This window comes from Onychomys torridus, chromosome 2 (genome assembly GCF_903995425.1).
Source record: "Onychomys torridus chromosome 2, mOncTor1.1, whole genome shotgun sequence".
NCBI lineage: Eukaryota > Metazoa > Chordata > Mammalia > Rodentia > Cricetidae > Onychomys > Onychomys torridus.
Genome location: NC_050444.1, coordinates 104,449,164 through 104,467,984, shown reverse-complemented (window position 1 = coordinate 104,467,984; position 18,821 = coordinate 104,449,164). Strand labels below are relative to the sequence as shown.

Here is an 18,821-nt window from a genome sequence, read left to right as displayed (position 1 = left end):
TCAACATTTCCCACCTGAAGAGAGGTTTCTGTTGTAGAATAGGAACTGTAAATTGATGAGGACAGGAGAAAGGGTGGGTTGACTGGGTTCCATTGTTAAATGGTGGGCACGGGGAAAGAAGTGGGGTGTCTGGGTTCCATTGTTAAATTGTGGGGATAGGGAAAGGAGTGGGGTGTCTGGGTTCCATTGTAAAATTGTGGGGACAGGAGAAAGGGTGGGTTGTCTGGGTTCCATTGTTAAATGTCAGGGAAAGGAGAAAGGGTGGGTTGTCTGAGTTCCATGTGTGATAATCCTGGTCTTTAATCCATGGTCTAATTTCTTCAGATATTATTTCATTCACCATGTATGGGGCAATGGATATAAACTCCCTCCAAAACATAAAAAGTGACATTTCCTTGTAATCCCATCCCCCAACAATAACCATTCATAACACTAATTCTTGCAGAATCTTTTTCTTTACATACACTGAGATAGTACTTACTTACCTTTGTTAAAGCAAAGTAATAAATACGGTTTTAAAAATATTTTGCACTTCATGTATTTCCATTTCAGTATGTGTGAATTCATCTCATGTACTTTAATGATTTCATGGTATTCCACTGCATGGCTGTGCCATAGTTGATTTCACTGCCCTTTATTACTAGACATCAGAGTTGGAAATTCAAGTTTGACTTTTCAAGGGAATGGGGCATATATCTGAAAAAACAAAAATTAACTGTGTTCTCCTACTTGGACTTAACTCATACTAGAAGTAGAAATGACCGTCTCTATATTGGTGATTGTTGTTACATGTAAAGGCTGTGTGGGATTTGTTATTTATTTCTTTGTCTTTGTCTTTGCCTTTTCCTCTTATGCAGTCGCCTACAGCCGGGGACAAGGAAGAGCCGGCTTTACCGGTAGGGAGCAGTAGCCCTGCCTGTTCCTGTGCCTGTGTGGAATGTGTGGCCTGGGTGGGAAGGGAGAGCTCTATGCTTGCAAATCTTCCCCTCCCTTGGAATACCTGTGGTTTAATCCACCAGAGGGGGGTTGTATTTCTGTTCTACACTTAGTAACAATTGAACTCTGGCACTCACTCATAACTTATTTCTGGTCTTATGTCTCAAAATCTTGAATTCTTTCTTCCATTGGACACAAACTTTTCTAAGTTGTGAAGGGGTAAGAAATGTCTAAACTACATTCCAAGGGATGCTGGCTGATATGTGGGGACAGTGTGGGATCTAATGCTTGAGAAATGTTTTGCATGCACAACCTCTCTGAAATGCTGCATGAGATGTAAATATTCAGTATACTCAACACTGCCTGAAAGAATGCTTAGTGTTTTCCATAGACATAATTCAGGTCTAAAGAAGATACACACAGCAGAGATCTCGTGGTTTTCAAAAATAACAACCATACTAACAGTGGTTATTATGACAAATTACTAACAACAACCACATTTTCAGTTGCTCTCCAATTAACACATGACATTTCATATTGTGCTGCCTCACAAGGAAATGGCCTTGTGATTTTTTGTGTTCAACAAACAGTTATTACATTTCCACAGGATTTAAGTCTGCTACCTTTGCCCCTAGAACATTTTCAACCTTGCTTATCTGAATCCCCTACAACTAAATGCCACAGTGCATTTTAAAATGTTACAGGCTTTTAAGGATGAAAGGGATAGCCATGAAAATGTTTGTGACCCTGTAATATTTCCTTCCATTAACACTCAGAGCAAAGATATGACATTCACTGACACCCAGAGGATACACTAGACTCAAGACCAAGGTACAGCTCAAAGTCCAGGCTGCCTTTGAAGAGCTCAAAATGCTGTTCATCACTAAGACACCAGTATTCTCCTTCATTCATTGCTGAACTGTGATAGGTTGGGAATACAGCTTTAAAGGGTATGAATTATAATAAAATCACTGCTGATTTCTCCTTGTATTACATACTGGGATTTTACTCATACTTCAATCTTGCAACAGGTTATTTAGGTTGACTAACAAATTTTTCAACCATGATCCTTAATAAGTATTTTCTGGAGTAAGAGATGTAAGGTCAATAACTTGGAACCTTATTTCTTTTGTGTTACAATATTCTAAAGATGAGTTGTTCTAAAAGATATCACCCTGTCCAAATGTGTTTAATTGTGGAGCCTCGTGGAAAAATCTGTGTTGGAGAAGTTTGGAAGACTTGGTGAAAATGGGATTTTAATTTTGCCAGACCACAGAAAATTTTCTTGTCAAGTTTTTGGACCAAGTGTTAAATTTAAAAAAAATATATATATATATATATATATATAGTAATCTAAGTCAGACATGGTGACACATGCCTTTAATCCCAGCACTCAGGAAGAAAGGGCAGGCAGATGTGAGTTCAAGGCCAGCCTTGTCTACAGAGTGAGTTCTAGGACAGCCAGGGCTACACAGAGAAACCCTGTCTTGTTAGTCTACTTTTAGCAGCCATCCTCCTAAAGTCCGTCTATAAATCCCCTCTGGTCACCACCAAAAAGACAACCACAAGGAAGAAAGTCACTTCTAGTCAGGATTTAAAAGCTGTCCAAATAAAGAGGGTTTGGGTGGCTTTGGTTTGATTTAAGACTGTTTGCTTTTGAAGAAAAGAGTAGAAGTCTGTTGGTAACCCTATCTCCTAAAGCTCACTAGGGGTCCTCATCTCTCAGTCCCATTTATTGGAGTAAAAGATCACTAGTAGGACTCAGTGCTAAGGAGGCTTCTGAGAAGCCAGGAAGTCTCTGTATGGAGCCACAAAAGGAAACTCGCCTTCAGGTTCTCACTTAATGTGGACCACGGAGCTTTCTGGATCAGAGGCTAGAAGATGAGTGAGATAATATGGGTGTAGGCACATCTGTTGTCATAAACACAAAAAGAAACAAAGATCTTGCTGATAGGGTGCACAATCCAAAAATTTTAAAGACTGTCTGCTCCATTATAAAGAGCCTTTAAGAAAAGCAGGCCTGGAATCCCCACCTTTATCCAACACTTTCTGTCTGTATGATCCAGGACCTCATTTCACTTCTCAGAGACTTCAAGTTAATACTAACAATATGGATTTCATGAGACTCAGTCTGAGAAAGAAATGAGTGAATGGTGTGAAGCATGCCACACATTGCCTGCCTTGTATTAACTTCTTTTGTTAATACAAGGGGAGAAGGGGGTGGGAAAAATTAATTCATTTAGTAGAAAAGCTATTTCCTTGTGATGTTTGAAATGTACTTTGAAATTCTTTGGTTCAACTGTTTATGATCATGTAACGGAGATGATTGACCATAGGGTGGATGAGGCTCCTCTCTGTGATGCCCTTGACATTCATTTCTGAGAACTAACAGCATCTTTGGTTTCTCCGCTCAGGCTAAGCCGCGCCTCCAGCGAGGTGGAAGTTCTGCCTCCCTCCACAACAGTCTTATGAGGAATAGCATCTTCCAGCTCATGATACACACCCTTGACCCACTTGCTGAAGGTAACCATCAGACTTTGGTTTGGGATTGTTGCTTTGGGGAGAGGACGATGTCGAATACTTCGCTTTAAAAAAAAAAAAAAAAAAAAAGCATATGTATGCTGAGGTTACACACATCTATCAAACTCCTCTTGGTTAACATCCTTAGTGGAAACCTTGACTCTGCCATGTGCTTTATTCACCTCAGCTCAGTTCCTGGCAGGGTGGTTTTATGCCAGGAGTAGAATATGAGTTCCACGTGCTGATTCTGTCTTTTGATGTCTCTGGCATAATCACAGTTTGTTATGAGGCAGGGACAGAAAGGTCTCCCTCTCATCCAGTATTTCCCTTTATCACTTGGAAAACAAAGTTGTGTGTGAAGATAAATTGTGTACCTTAAAAAGAGTAGGAAAAAGAACTCTATTCCTGGGAGGACCATGCATGATTTAGGGAATGAGGTTCTCTGAAGACCAGTGGCATGGTACTTACTATTTTTGGCAGTTGGGTGGAGGTAGCATCTAGCATTCCAAGAGCCCAGTGTAACTCCTTGGGACCAGTCACTGGGGACCCAAAAGGCCTGGCTCACCCTCCAGGGCGACTGTAAGAACTATCACAAAGAATCCAGTATTAGTCCTTCCAGTTTTACTTAGTCACAAAGCCAAATCTACCTTTTTTCTTCAATGCATAGGTATCCTAAATAGGATTCTTGTAGTGGGTAGATATCTGCTATAACTAAATAAGTGATCAGCGCTCTGCCACAAGCCAGGGGTCAGATACAACCAAGTCTACCCTTCCACTCCTGAATCTCGTCATCCTTCCCAAGGAAGGGATCGTAGGACAGAAGTAGACTAGGAAGTAGGTACCTGTCACTGAACAGACACAGGAAATCTGATTATTAGTCATGTTGCATACATCAGAGGTCTTACCAAAAATTGACCTCTTCCATGGTCTTTCCAAGCTAGAGGTACTCAAGACTTACATGGTGTAAAGGACAACTGGGCATCCAAAGACCAGCTCCCTAAGCCCTGTCTATCCCATTGGACATAAGCATCTCTTCAGAATAAGTGAGGACCACAGGTCACATCCCACTTCATTTCAGTTACAAAGCACCAATTCTGCCCCTAGAGCAGAGTTGTCATGATGCTCCCCAAGAAGCCACGCTTCCCGCTCCTGGTTCGTTCTCTCTCTCTCTCTCTCTCTCTCTCTCTCTCTCTCTCTCTCTCTCTCTCGGTTTTTTGAGACAGGGTTTCTCTGTGTAGTTTTGGTGTCTGTCCTGGATCTCATTCCGTAGATCAGGCTAGCCTCAAACTCACAGAGATCCGCCTGGCTCTGCCTCCAGAGTGCTGGGGTTAAAGGCATGTGCCACCACCCACTCCTGGTTATAACTGCAGGAAGTGATCCCTGTTGGAACAGTGGAGATGTCATCACTCTGTTCACCCAGTGGTCCAGTTGATAAAGAAATAGACACAACCACCAGATCCCCAGTGAAAGGAGTGAAGGGATCATTTTCACTTACTCCTACCTCCTGCCACTATGCAGCCATGTGACTTTGGGCGTGTTAGGGTCTCTAGAATCTGGCACCTTCATCTTTCATGGCACTTTTCTTTATTGGACGTTTTACAGTTGACAGCATTTTCGTGCTTGTGAGTTTATGATCCACCACAACACCGCATTATTCTCCTTCCATGGATTATTGTACGACCAACAGAGATCCCAAATGTACCTCCTGCTCACCCTTGACCATCATGTTCTTTGAGCTATCTTCTTGCTTCCTCTGCAGCTTTAGAGCTGGTCCTCTTGCATAGCTTCCACCTGTTCCCACACAGCAGCCAGGTCATCATGGAAAGTCAACCGGATGGTGTAAGCCCCTACTTAACAACCTTTAGTGGCTTACCAGGGCTCTTAGGAAAAGTCGGAAACCCTCACCACAAACTCAGCTGGGCTTGTTTTGTCTAGGCACGCAGGTCCCCATATTCAGATAGTTGCTCTCAACAGTCCCACCTCCTTGCTGATCCTACCGCCAGAACATTATTCCTTCCCTCCACCCGGCTCCTGCCTTCCCTTGCCTTCCTCCCTCCCTCTCCTTAGCCCTCTGACCACTAACCCTCACCTGTGCATGCTCCTCTTCCCTTCTCTTTACAGCACCTCTTGCAGTCCCGCTGGCTGTTTCCTGATGCCCAGGTTCTCGAGAGCATGGGTGTTGTGGCATTCAGCGGTTGTCCCCAAGGCCTAGCAGAGCACCCAGCACATCATGGCCGCTAAGGCTCAGTTGTAAAGCCCCAGAAAATCTATTCAGGCTTGAGGATGTCAAGGAGTTGTTTGTGGTTATTTTGGGACACCATCACCTCTACCCCTATTGCTCTCGAGAATCAACTGAGAAAAGAGCAGTTGTTTCTGTCCCAGCTCTGTCGTGGCAGCTGAGGAGGAGCTTGATATCTGAAAATGCAATGTTATGTGGTAAAGAGGAAAGACTCCAGGCCCAGACATTCTGACTCTTGATCCCACTTCTGCATTTACTAGCTTCGTGACCTTGAACAACTTACCTACCTGTGTCTCCCTCAGTTTCTTCATCTAGAAAATCAGAAGGATAATGATGTCTGCACTATATAGCTGCCATAAGGATTAAAGGCATGAATACACAGAGAACACAACACACTACCAGAGTGCTAACCAGGTTTGCGTGATTCACATACATTATTATGATGAGCTAGTATAGTGGGGGGGTGAGCTTTTAGGTGTTCAAAGGGGTTATCATGAAAATAAGCTTTCCTCCTCTATCAACTGTCCACCCCAGTTTTCTCCAGTTCCCCAATTCTCCTTCAAAGAAACCATTGTTATCAGGTTCTTGGGGCTCCTTTCAGAGAAATTCTATCTTAAGTAAATGTTTGTGTGTGTGTGTGTGTGTGTGTGTGTGTGTGTGTGTGTGTGTGTGGTGTGTGTGTCTGTATGTGTGTTGTGTGTCTGTGTATGTGTGGTGTGTGTGTGTGTATCTGTGTGATGTGTGTGTCTGTGTATCTGTGTTGTGTGTGTGTCTGTGTGATGTGTGTGTGTGTGTGTGTGTGTTGTGTATGTGTGTTTATGTGTGTGTCTTTATCCACAGGTCTGAGCAGTCTAGGTATCTCTTAAGTTGGGAGGATACAGTTTCTGAAAGGGCTTGTTTTGTTTTTCTGCTTGTAGGGGAGGTTGTGTTTTGTTTCTGTGAGACAAGGTAAAGTGAATCTGGGTTGTCTCAGAGTTGGGCCATCAGTGATTTTCCAAAACACCTGGTCCTTGTGGAGCTAAGCTGCAATTAAGTTGTTTGCTCCTGCTGCTGTGGCGAGAGGCGCCTTCTGAATCTGTTCACCAGCTTTCAAGGTGAAACCTCTCCCGGAAAAACAAGAGCTCCTGGACCATGAATCTAAAAGATAATCAGTTGGGGACTTCAGTGACTGAAAAATACTGAAAGCACGTTGACACTTACAAGTTGTTCCATAGCACAAAGCCAAGAAAACAGCTTGCTAGGATTAGGGTACCCCCCACAACAAAATCACAATCACTTAACATTTCAAGAACAGCCAAAAACTTAACCCATTGCTTTCCCAGAGATAGTCACCTCTCATAGTATAGGTTTAATTACTTGAGTTCACATGTCCTTGTGCCAAGCTACAACCTTTGAAGAATGTGGATCATGCCGGTTCTGTCCCCAGGATGACCCCATAAACATTGCAACAGCTTCCATATCCAGACAGTTTGCTGGTGCTCCTGACACTCAACAGGCTGAGAGGCACATTGGCACCACTGGTGTGCAGCCAGTGTTCACAAAGGGAAGTATTCAGTTTCATTGAAAACATTTAGAACAGATGGCCTGTAGGAACATATTTCCTGGAGTCTCATCTGTGCCACACAGGTGGGTTGACTGAGCCATGGCTAACACCCTTGATCAGCAGCTGGTTTGGCCTCTAGGCTTGAGTCCCACAATCCATCTGTGTGTGCATCCACCTTCCATTGATATATCACAAAGCACCCAAGACCCAGACCTCGACTTTATGATGGGAATTTGGTTTGGAATCAGCTGGATGATTCTTCTGTTCCATACAGTATCATTGGAGGTTATTAAGTGATATCTATCTGGCCAACAAATAAGTTGGAAGATCCAAAAGGGCCTCCCTCACATGTAATCTTTTAAAAGAAGATCTGTGACTGCCCATGTTGTCTTTGGTCTCCTGCACATAGCCAGATGTCCCACTTGATGTTCCAGGAGTAGACCTTCAAGGAAGTCCAGCCTGGGAAGTCCTAGAACCTCACTTCTTCTACATCCCTCAGTCCAGCATCACAAAAGCTGCAAGAAGGATATGTGGCTCCGCTCCTCAGGAGAGCAGTACTAGAAGCTTGAAACTACCCTTTAATTTAACACAGGCTGTTTTATTCACCTGTTCATGGTTGTTTGGTGTGCAGTCCACACTCTGTGGAAAAACAATCCCTAGTCAGTCTACCAAGTGGAGCTGGCCTGTGTCTTTTCAGGAACGCAAAACTATGAGCACAAATTGTTCATGAATGCAAGGTCTCCGACTTAGCCTAAAGCTCTTAAGATGGTTGGAATAGACCAAGACAGGAACATTGCTGCTATTTCCAGGCCAGTCTGGGCTACAAAGTAAGACCCAGTATCAAAAACCAGAGAGGGCAGAAGAGTAAGAGAGAAAACGACTGAAATACAATTTATTTTCCTTTATTAGAAAGTCCTGAGGAACTAGAATTCTCAATCTTTGAGATTATACCATGACTGTCTAAATGTATCCTTCTAATAAACTCACTGCTCTATATTGATTTTAACTTTTTTTCTAAACAAGCCATCATTATTAACCTAAAGCATGGGTGCTGGATGGAGTGTTCTCAGGTTTGAAGCACTCTCTGCTTTGGATGTATCTGAAAATGAAACACACAAATTTGCAGGGTGCTTACTGCAGACCAGGCACTCTGTTACAAACTCTCTGTGAACCAGAGTCTCTCTCCTGGCCCCTCTCCATCACACAGAGGACACAGATATCGAAAAGAGGCCGAGTCTTGCCTAAAGGTGACACAAGAATAAAATGGCAGAGCCAGGATCTGAATCAGTATCTGCCTTGCTCAAAGTCTGTGTTTGTACTTTTTACGTTTTGAGCCCAGCCCCTCCTGTAGCCTTCTGGGTAGGAACACTTGTCAGGCAGTTGTCTGTCTGTCTCCCAAAGAGGAAGGGGTACTGCAGTGTTTTCCATCAATCAGCCTCCTGTGGAAACTCATGTCTAATTTGGTGTTCACTGTATTCCTGGTGCAGACAACAGACGAAATCCTAGGGGCTCCTAGACTTTGTATATTCCATTCAATTCATGAGGTCCAGACTTCCCACACATCTTTCCTCACAGCAAGGCCTAAAGGCCCATGCCTTTTCTTTCCCCAGATCACCCTCCTCTCCTTTCAGCTTGTGTCCAAGCTTTCTTCTTCTCTTGTGTACAAAATTACCACTGCTCTGCCTGTTTAGGGTTTTATGGAGACTATTTACTCCAGGAAAGAAACCCATAGCCAACCCTGCATTTCAGGTTTCAGTGGTAGAGGACTTGTCTTGCATACACAGGGCAACTCCAGCTCCACAGAGAGAACAAAAAGAAAAGGGAGAAGCAGAGTTCAGCCAGATTTATATCTGAGGAGTCAGAGAATGGGAAAATGCCCATAACCCAACACTGCATTTCTGAGAAAGCCCATGACCTAGTGATGACACTGAAGAAGAAAGCAGGTGGGATGACATCATAGTTTAGCCATGTATAGCTGGGTTATGTGTGCTCCAAGAATCAGACCGCCTAGGCTATGTTCAAATCCTACCTCAGAACCTGAGAAAACCAGTTGACCCCATTGGACCTCCATTCTCCACCTTGTTAAAATAGATCACGTATGGCATCACAAGCATACTTGTGTGGTGAGTATTAGGCAGCCTCTTCAGGCCTTGGGTTTCTCAGATATGCAAGGAAATGGTGAGAGAACCACTATTGGAAGTTTATGGTAAGGAGTCTATGCAGTAACCCCCCAGGAGCAGACAGGGGTTGCTCCGTGTCCACTAGCAATTGTGATTTGCTTAAAGAGTCCAATGTTGGGCTGGAGAGATGGCACAGAGGTTAAGAGCACTGACTGCTCTTCCAGAGGTCCTGAGTTCAATTCCTAGCAACCACATGGTGGCTCACAACCATCTGTAATGAGATCTGGTGCCCTCTTCTGGCCTGCAGTCATACATGCTGTATACATAGTAAATGAATCTTTAAAAAAAAAAGAGTCCAATGTCATGTCATGGACTCCAGTTAATTTAAGTTATTTAAAGATTTCCTTACTCTTATTTAACCAGAGCCCAGTAGTGAAAATAAGGCCCTGTTTTTAGGGACCTGGTCACATCACATTCTTTTTTTTTTTAAACCTCTTAAAAACATAAAATAAAGAACACTCCCCAGACTGACTGGCATAGAACTCACAGTCTTCATCTTCCTGCCTGCCTGCCTCGGGAGCTCATCTCCTCCTCAGTCTTCTGGCTACAGTTGTGTCCCTCGTCTTCATCCTTGTAGGGTAGCAGCTGTGCCCCTCAGCAAACTCCCCACCATTACTTCTGTATTCTAGCAGGAAAGAGGATAGGTATCTTTTCTAATGAGCAAATGGTTAGGATTCCTACAAATTGGGTTCCATGTAACTCCTTAGAGCCAGAACAGGGCTACCACCTCAATGTCCAAAGGAGCCGGGAGCAAACTCTTCACCTCCCAACAAAAGTAGGGTGTACTTCACAAGGACAAGTAGAGTGTAAGGGTCAAGAAGATAGCATTGATGTCTACCACTTTTTTTTGCTGCTGCTATTGTTACTTAGAAAGACATGAGGTGCCTGCTTTTCCAGCAAGGAGGAAAATTCTCTTCTCCTCTGGTTTTTGGGAAATGACCAAGTTTGCTTACAATTAAGAGGTTCAGGACTGGCCTCCTATAGGAAAAAGAGCATTGAGGGAAATGGTGCGATATTCCTGCTCCAGCCTTGTAAGCTCTGCTGGTCTTGTGGCTCCTTAGTTGCATCCCATGGAAGTGAGAACTGCAGATGGTCTTCAGCCACTCCTGAAAGCTTCTGAAGCCCAGACTCACTGCTCTAGGTAAGAACACCTGTCAGGCAGGTGACCGTCTGTCCCCCAAAGAGGAAAGGGTACACTACAGTGTTTTAACTATTGATCATCAAAGTCGCCACAGGCAAAATTGCTAGTAAATATCCAAGGATAGCATAATGGATAGAAAAATTAAAACAGAATGGCTTTGATGTTTGTGATGATGGTGTGCATTCCAAATGTAAAATATCAGCATTAAATATATGACAATTTTTTAAATTACTCCCTGGGTCCAGCAGGCAGCAAAATTATTTTTAAAAAGTAATAATAAAGAGTACTATATTGAGGTTATTTGTCTGAACAAAATATAATATGATTATCATTGGCAATAGCAGCCTCCACTCTTTGAACACTTGTTATAACCTCATGTGAACACCATCACCTCTATTTCCTGCATGTTTACCAAGACCAAGAGCATTTTGGTGACTTGACCAGGTGGATATCCATCTAGACCCATACTGGACAGTTTCCAATGTCCTTGCCCTAGGGGCCTATTACTAGCTGAGCAGGAGGACCAAACGCAAGAGATTATATATACTACTCAAGGAGATGCAGGTTAATTCTTGATCTTTATGGAAAATTGTGGGCACTGAATCATCAGGGACTAATTCTAGCACAGGGTTTTACAGCAAAGTATTGCCAGACCCTGTGGGTTCCACATCTAGTTCTGTCCTTTGCCAGCTGTGTGAGAGGCCTCATCTATAAAATAAGACTACTACTACCTATTTCATTGGCTTCACTGAACTACTTTAAGAATATATATTGCTGTCTCAGTTAGTGTTTCTATCACTGTGAAGAGACACCATGACCACGGCAACTCCAATAATGGAAAACATTTAATTGAGGTGGCAGCTTACAGTTTCAGAGATTTAGTCCATTATCATCATGGTGGGAACATTGCAGCATGCAGGCAGATATGGTGTTGTAAAGTGGGAACCTCCATTGAGAAAATGCCTCTATCAGATTGGCCTGTAGGCAAGTCCATAGGGACATTTTCTTAACAACTGATGTGGAAGGGCCTAGGCCACTATGGGTAGTGCTCACCCTGGACATGTGGTCCTGGGTGGTATAAGAAAGCAGGCTGAGCAAGCCATGGGAAGTAAGCCAGTAAGAAACAGTGTTCCATGATCTCTGCTTCAGTTCCTATCCTGACTTCCTGTGGTGATGAACTATGATCAGGATGTGTAAGCCAAATAAACCCTTTCTTCCCCAAGTTGCTTTTGATTATGGTCTTTATCACAGCAACAGAAAAGTACTGAAGTCATGACCCGCCTCTGCTCAAAGCCCCCTGACCAACAAAGCCTATGCAGAATCCCTTGTGACGTACATACCTGCCCCTCTTCCTGGCCCTCCTTCCTTCCCTCTTCCTCTCTTGACTCTTGCTCCTGCTCCTCCTCTTCCCCGTTGTCTCTCTTCATCCTCCTGTGTCACTGCCTCTCTTCTTCTTCTCCTTCTCCTTCTCCTTCTCCTTCTCCTTCTCCTTCTCCTTCTCCTTCTCCTTCTTCTTCTTCTCCCATTGATTTTTTTCCTTTGTTAGACTTCTCCGGCTACCTAGAAACTCCTACAAACTCCAAGCAAACTTCTGCCGTGGGGCCTTTGCATATGTTCCCTCTTCCCTTAGACATCCACATGTCTACTGTTTCTCTTTTCCGTCAAGTCAGCTTCCAAATGCTGATCTGAGAGGCCTTAATTAGCCTTGAAAACCGTATCCACATAAAACAATGGTAATAAATCAGAGTTCCCAGTCTTTCTTGCTCTGCTCTGCAGTTCTCCATAATACTTACCACATTTATTTGGTGTTTCCCACCTGTGTCTCCCCTTATATGTTCACTAGGACAGGATTTGAGGCAGGTTGTGTTCTACTCCCAGTGCCTGGCTCAAGCAGACCCATATGTGTATGTATATATAATATGTGTATGTCTTTCTTGTTGTATATATGTTGTGTGTGCATCTATGTATATAGTATATTTGTATATGCAAAATAGAGTGAACACTGGCTTTATCTTTTTTTCTTCTGAACAACTGTGTATATATCTGGGCTCTAATAAAGGGCTTCTTTGTTGTGATCAACAGAGTCCTATTCAGTTGTTCATCTTGCACTAGTGGGAAGCAATCTTCTGTGCTTTGACTCCCATTGTATCCACAGCCCTTAGCATGGCATCTTCTTGGAGCAGATGCTTGGTGTGTGCCCTTAATGGATGGTTAAATGAACCCCCCCATACCCAATCACTGCTATAGGGAGAAATAGCCTCGCTTTGCTTCTCACTTCCTCATGAATCCCAGACCTCTTCCAAATACTTTGTTCTTTCCTTTTCTTTCTCTTGATATTGGCCCTTTCATTTATTGCATGGATCTAGTTTCACAAATTTAAAAAAAAAAAAATTACCACCACTGCAGGAGTCTAAGAAGCAGTTTGTCTGAGTCAGTCACTCACAGTGCACAGACATACCACCCCATCCCTGTAATCCAGCACCCAAAGCATGGCTTGAAGGTAAGGTGATCTGGAGGCAGAAAAACATAGGTCCTCTTCTGCTGTTGAACCTTTTCCTAAGTCTAGTACTTTCTGTCCTGTGGAGATTAAAAATTCGGCTTGCTTTTTTTTCATTTTTAACAGTTTTATTAGTAGTAGCAATATGTACGAAGGTTTAGAACAGTAGCATGTCCCAATGGAGTCCCTGTATGGACTTCTGGAGGCTGCTTTTCATGGCAGACCCTTCAGAATGCTGCAATGAGATGTCTTAACTGACTCCCCCTTTCCATGGGATACCTCCTTTGCAGTTAGGCAGACACCCTGTGCTTAACCCACTCCCCAAGAGAGCCCACAGCCGTCCCACTTTCCTGCAGAATGGCCACACTATGCCTTTCAAAGAGACTGTTCACACCCCTGGTTGCTACACGACAGTCTGATGGTTCAGGGGAGGGACGGGGGCATTAAGCAGGTGACATCAGTGACCTAAACTGCAGAACGTCTTGATGTCAAAGCTTCACCAATGAAGAGTGAACATATATTTTTCTTCACAATCTTCCCTCCACTATAGATCATAGAACTTCCTTTTTTTTAATCAGCAGAGTTCTTTTGTTCAAAGAAATTCCCGAATGGGAGAGGAAGTAAGTCTTTAACTGATGATAACTCCAGAGCTCAAATGTCAGCTTCTCACCGTGCCGGCTTGGCTTCGGTGGCCTCCCTACAACACAGCAAGAAGAGCAACAACAGACACAAATTTCCAGTGCGGACACAGAGGATAAACCTGAAATAAATACTTAAAAATTTTGTGGCAAAAATAATAGACACTCTCAACCTTCCTGAGAACATAAAAGAAAACCAAAACAAAAGGGCAACATGCTAGGAAGATGTCCATTCAACTCTAAAGGCAGCACAATCCTCATCAAAATCCCAAAAAGATAATGCATGAGACTTCCTCATTTCATTTGTAAATTTATGTAAACTAATTAAGGACAGCAAAAGATATTTTTTGGCAGCAAAGAGGGGAAAAAGGAAGGTGTGTCAGCCAGAAATGAATGAAGACTCAGTCAGAAACACCTGTGTTAGATGTTTTAGTGAAGTCTGAGGAAGGAGAACGGACTCCATCAAGGCAGTAGCAGTGGGTGGGGGACTTCTGGAACCTGGGTGAGCTCTGCTGCCCCACAGTCTGTGACTGTTCTTGGTGAAGCACAGGGGAGGGGAATCTCCCCAGAGTATTAAAAGAAACAGCCCCCCCCCCTGCATGCATTACTTATGTGGGGATTTCATCAAGTGTCCTTGTGCATGTACACCACAAGTGTTGAGACTGGCGTAGCATAAACTTCTGATACAAGTGAGTGTAGCTTGTCAGGTCCTGGGGAATCCATATTGCTATGTGAAGGGCCATCAGAAAGCATTCGTGGAGACCATGAGCTGGGAGAGTAGATTGCAGAAGTGGAGGGGAACATCTGAGGAGCTGGTTAGTTCAGGGAGACTCAAAATATGGACTGTAGGCTCAACAGAAGTAAGAGTTCCTAGAGTGGGCATATTGGATGTCCCTGATTGCCCACTAGACTAAAGGTCTGGCAGCCTCTCCCGTCAAAGGGTATATCTGTGCCTCTGTGTGTGTTATGTGTGTGTGTGTGTGACTCTTTGAGTGTGTGTTTTTGTGTGAGCCTGTGTGTATGTTTGCATTGTGTGTCTGTGTGTTTCAGTGAGTGTGTGCCTTTGTGTATGTGCATGTGCATGTGTCTGTGTGTCTCTGTGTGTGAGCATGTGCATGCATGCATGAGTGCATGTCCTGTATTTGTGTGTGTGTGTGTGTGTGTGTGTGTGTGTGTGTGTGTGTGTGCCTGAGAAGTCAGAGGTTGATGTTGGCTGTCTTCTTCTATTGCTCTCCAACGTATTTTTGAGAGAGGATCTCACTGAACCTGGAGCTCACCAGTTGTCTAGAGTGACTGGCCAATGAGCTCCATGTTCATACTGTCTCTGCCCCTCCCCAGACACCGTGATTGGTGCATCAGCTGCCACTTCCAGCTGTGTGCTGCTGGAGATCTAAACTCAGGTCCCATACTTGGGAGCAGACACTTAACCCACTGAGCAATCTTCCGGCTACAGGAGAGTGCACTTTGTGAGTCGCTACTCCATGTCACACAGCTGATGGTCATCTGGGCTTCTCTCAGCATTGGTGCTAAGAATGTAGAAGTGTTTTGCCTCTGAGGAAACATATTCAAAAACATTGTGAGTGCTAACAGCCAGCCAGGCCCAAAGTTTGGCTTCAGAGCTGAGACATTTGCACCCACACAGGGCTCTTGTCCACAGTCGCACACGCCCATCGTCTCTGCACTGAGCCATCTGTCTCTCTATTCTGGAACCTTCCAAGTCTCTAACATATGTGAATGTCAGTGAGGAGCTGACATGAAGATTCAACTTCCACTCTCTTGCTGGGTCTTCTTTTTTCTTACCAGACACTAGAGCTTGTTATTTATTTCTCCCAGCTTCTGGTTTTTAAAGGAAAGAGCTGCAAAATGAGCTTTTACAAATTTTCATTTGATCCCCCAAAGAAAGTCATTTCATGCCTGTTGTGTTCAAACTACGGCAGCGTCCCTAGAAGCAGTAATGTAACCTTTCTTTCTGTCCCAAGTTATACATCAGTTTAAATCAGCAAGAAAAAATGTTTGCACACAGCCTCAGCCAGGAAAGTGAATAGGCACCAGGAGGGGCAAGCTGCCTGGAGGAGAAAATGGAACCACAGGCCACAGATTAACACGGTGAGAGCAGTAACCCCAAACCTCCAGACAGAGGCAAGCAGGCTATTGACAGGACAAGTTGGTTAGCCCCGCTTTTTAGGGGATAACAAAGCTTATTTCTGTACTTGAACAGCAAAGATGATTGAAATGGAATCACTCCTTATGTGGTACACATTATAAGTAAATTTCAATTAGGACATAAGGGAATGTGGGTAGTCTTACTGAAATCAATGCTTTTGAGTATGGGAATGGTTTCTCTCTCCCCCCTCATCTCCTCACTGGCCAATAATTTATTTCGATGACATCTGAGGTTCAATGTAGCATGAAGGAGATAGGCTATAAAGCTCAAGACTGCACCTCATTTGCTTCTTTGGAACCTACACTCCCCTCTTTCAGAAGGGAGGACTCTGAGTCCCAGAGATGAAAGGCAGCTTTCCCAACAGTCCTTGCATACAGGGATCAGGTGAAGGGCAGAGGCAATCCTAAAGGTGAAAATGCATTTTCAAAATGCAGATTTGTACATGAATATCATCTGTAATGTAGGCTGTTTATTGGTTTCCTTCCAAAGGAAAGGCACTTGAGCTGAATGCCTTCATGGTCCTTCCATGAGATGGTCCTTCCTCCTTGTTCCAGCCATCTGGGAGGTGCTCGCCTCTATCCTAGGGATGCTGATCTTACTGAAAACTTTCAATCTCAAGTGGCTCGTAGGCCCATGTCTCTTCTGACTTTACATTACCAAGTTTGCCAGATCTGGCTTCTTCATATCAGCCATTATTAAAATCATCCCTTCACCCACACCACACTGTCCTCCACAGGTTGTTGGTGCTCAAATGAGACTATATTATATGCTCATGTGCACATGCATGATTTTGAAAAGAGCCAGACAACATGGTTGCTTATGTAACGCTCTCGGGTCTACATCAGATTGGTGGGGCAGTGGAGATTCACACATTCACCCATTCATTCACAAAAACAGTTTTCTGTCACAAGCTGGCATGAGTGGCAGCCTCATTCAGAACAGTTTCTTTTAGGAACTCTCCTTAGTTTAGGCAAACATTTAGGCAAGTTTCTGGGGAACTTTTGGCCAATGCTTGTGCCAGACTGCTTGTGGACAGCTACCTCAATGCCATGGTTGAACCTGAACTTCAGAAGTAGAGTTGCATTATCTATACAGCTATTTTCATTCGACTTCCGGGGTGTCAGTTCTCATGCCCAAGTAACCAAAAATGGAAGGAGCTTTGTGCTAACTTAAAAGCCATCTGGCCAAAACACTTGTCATTAGCAGGAGTTAAATTCAACAGTGGCTCACATGTCAGAAAACTTTTGAGAAGAAAATTCTCCCCTGTGAGAGAGAGGCTTGCCAGCGCTCAGCAGGCATGGAGGCAGGAGGAGGAAGCTGAGAGAGCACATCTTCAAATGCAGACAAGAAGCAAAGAAAGCCAACTGGAAAAGGATTAGGACTATAAACACTCAAAGCCCACCCTGGGTGATGTTCTTTCTCCAGCACCTTCCAGGAGCTGGAGGGATGTCTTAGCAGCTAAGAGCACTGGCTGCTCTTGCAGAGGACCTGGGTTCAATTCCTAGCACCCACTTGATGGCTCACAACCATCCAGTTCCAGAGGATCTGATGTCTTCTTCTGACTTCTGTGGGCATTTGCACACACGTGGTGCACATACATTCAGGCAAAACATTCACACACATAAATAATCTTTAAAAAAAAAAAAAAAAAAAAAAAAAAAAAAAAAAACACTACTTTCCAAAGTTTCCACAACTTCCCTCAAATAGTGCCACCAACAGAGGGGCAAGTGTTGTGCTCAAATAGGAGTGACATTCCCATGCAAACCACCACACCCAGCTTCTCCGGAAGTCAGGCCAAACTGAACAATTTGGCAAGAGCTTGAGGGGGGCGGTGGGGGGGGGGGGGGGCAATTACAAGTCAGGCGAGTTCTGAGAGTGTGGTTAGCTCTGTGGTAGAGGACCTGACAAGCGTGCTTCCAAGTTCAGTCCCAAATACTACAAAATACATCCTTGGGTTTTCTCCTCTGTCTTTTCCCCTGTAAAGGAACCTGCGTGGCCACGGATGACAGTATGGCAGGCTTCCTGTCATTCACCTTCTAGTTGGGCAGAAGTTATCCAGGAGTTGCACAGTTGGGGCTTCTGTGTCCACTGAGTTCTCCTGTCTTTTGTGCAGAGAGGAAATCGGGTGGCATAGTACCTCACTTGTTTTCTTTGAAATTTCACCTGGAGTACATATGTGTAGTATGAGCCAGACAGGGAGGGGGAAAAAATGACCTCTTTCCAACACAGTAATAAAAACCTAGAAAAGCAGTTGCTGCACTAATTTTAAAGCCTGCTGAAGCATCCTTGGGCTCAGAAGATTCCTGCATTCCTGCCTCCTGGTTCATCGTCCTTGCTATTTAACTTCAGGTATATAACAGGCCACTTGTGAAATACATTTCAATCTTCTCCCATCATCCCATCCATCTGTATGGTCTCTGTCACATAGAGTAGTGTGTAAAGAAGTGGCGGTGATGAATGAACTGATGCTTGGAACAGATGATGAGATTTTAGAGATTCATGTTACCCTTCTTCCATCTTTAAATCCAGTCTTCTAAATTTGTCTTCATGTGGGCTGCTTATTTCTGCTGTGGTCTAGAGCTAAGTAATTAGTGAAACAGCAGCCAGGACAATGCTATCACATAGAATATCTAATTATGAGGATGCTGTTTCTCTTAATTACTTCTACATCAGTGGCATTAGTTGCCTTTCTGTTCTGTCTTTTACCCCTGGAACCGTTGTCCTCAGATCCTCTCTCATGCTCACATTCTGACTTACTCTTTGCCTTTGTTTTCTCTTGAGTGATAAGACTTTGTTTGTTTGATGATGTCTCTCCCATCTTCATCCCCTCCCTCAGAATACTTTCTCTATAGATGCTTCATATATAGGAGGGTAGAAGCCTGCCTTTGCTGAACCAATATCTACACACACTTTATCTCTGGTTCTCTGTGTGGTGCAAACCACTGGGTCCAGCCAGGCCTGGG

The 18,821-nt window shown here is 43.8% G+C and overlaps 1 protein-coding gene across 7 annotated transcripts in view; it reads left to right on the top strand.

Annotated features, from left to right (window-relative positions):
* The window catches only part of Slc24a2 (solute carrier family 24 member 2), a 224,349-nt gene that overhangs the window by 139,171 nt on the left and 66,357 nt on the right, over positions 1-18,821 (top strand). For all 7 annotated transcript variants that reach the window (XM_036177997.1, XM_036177993.1, XM_036177998.1 and 4 more), the window contains exons 3-4: positions 858-896; positions 3,351-3,459. In XM_036177997.1, coding sequence (XP_036033890.1) covers positions 858-896; positions 3,351-3,459 — 148 coding nt within the window. The remainder of the gene's footprint in view (positions 1-857; positions 897-3,350; positions 3,460-18,821) is intronic.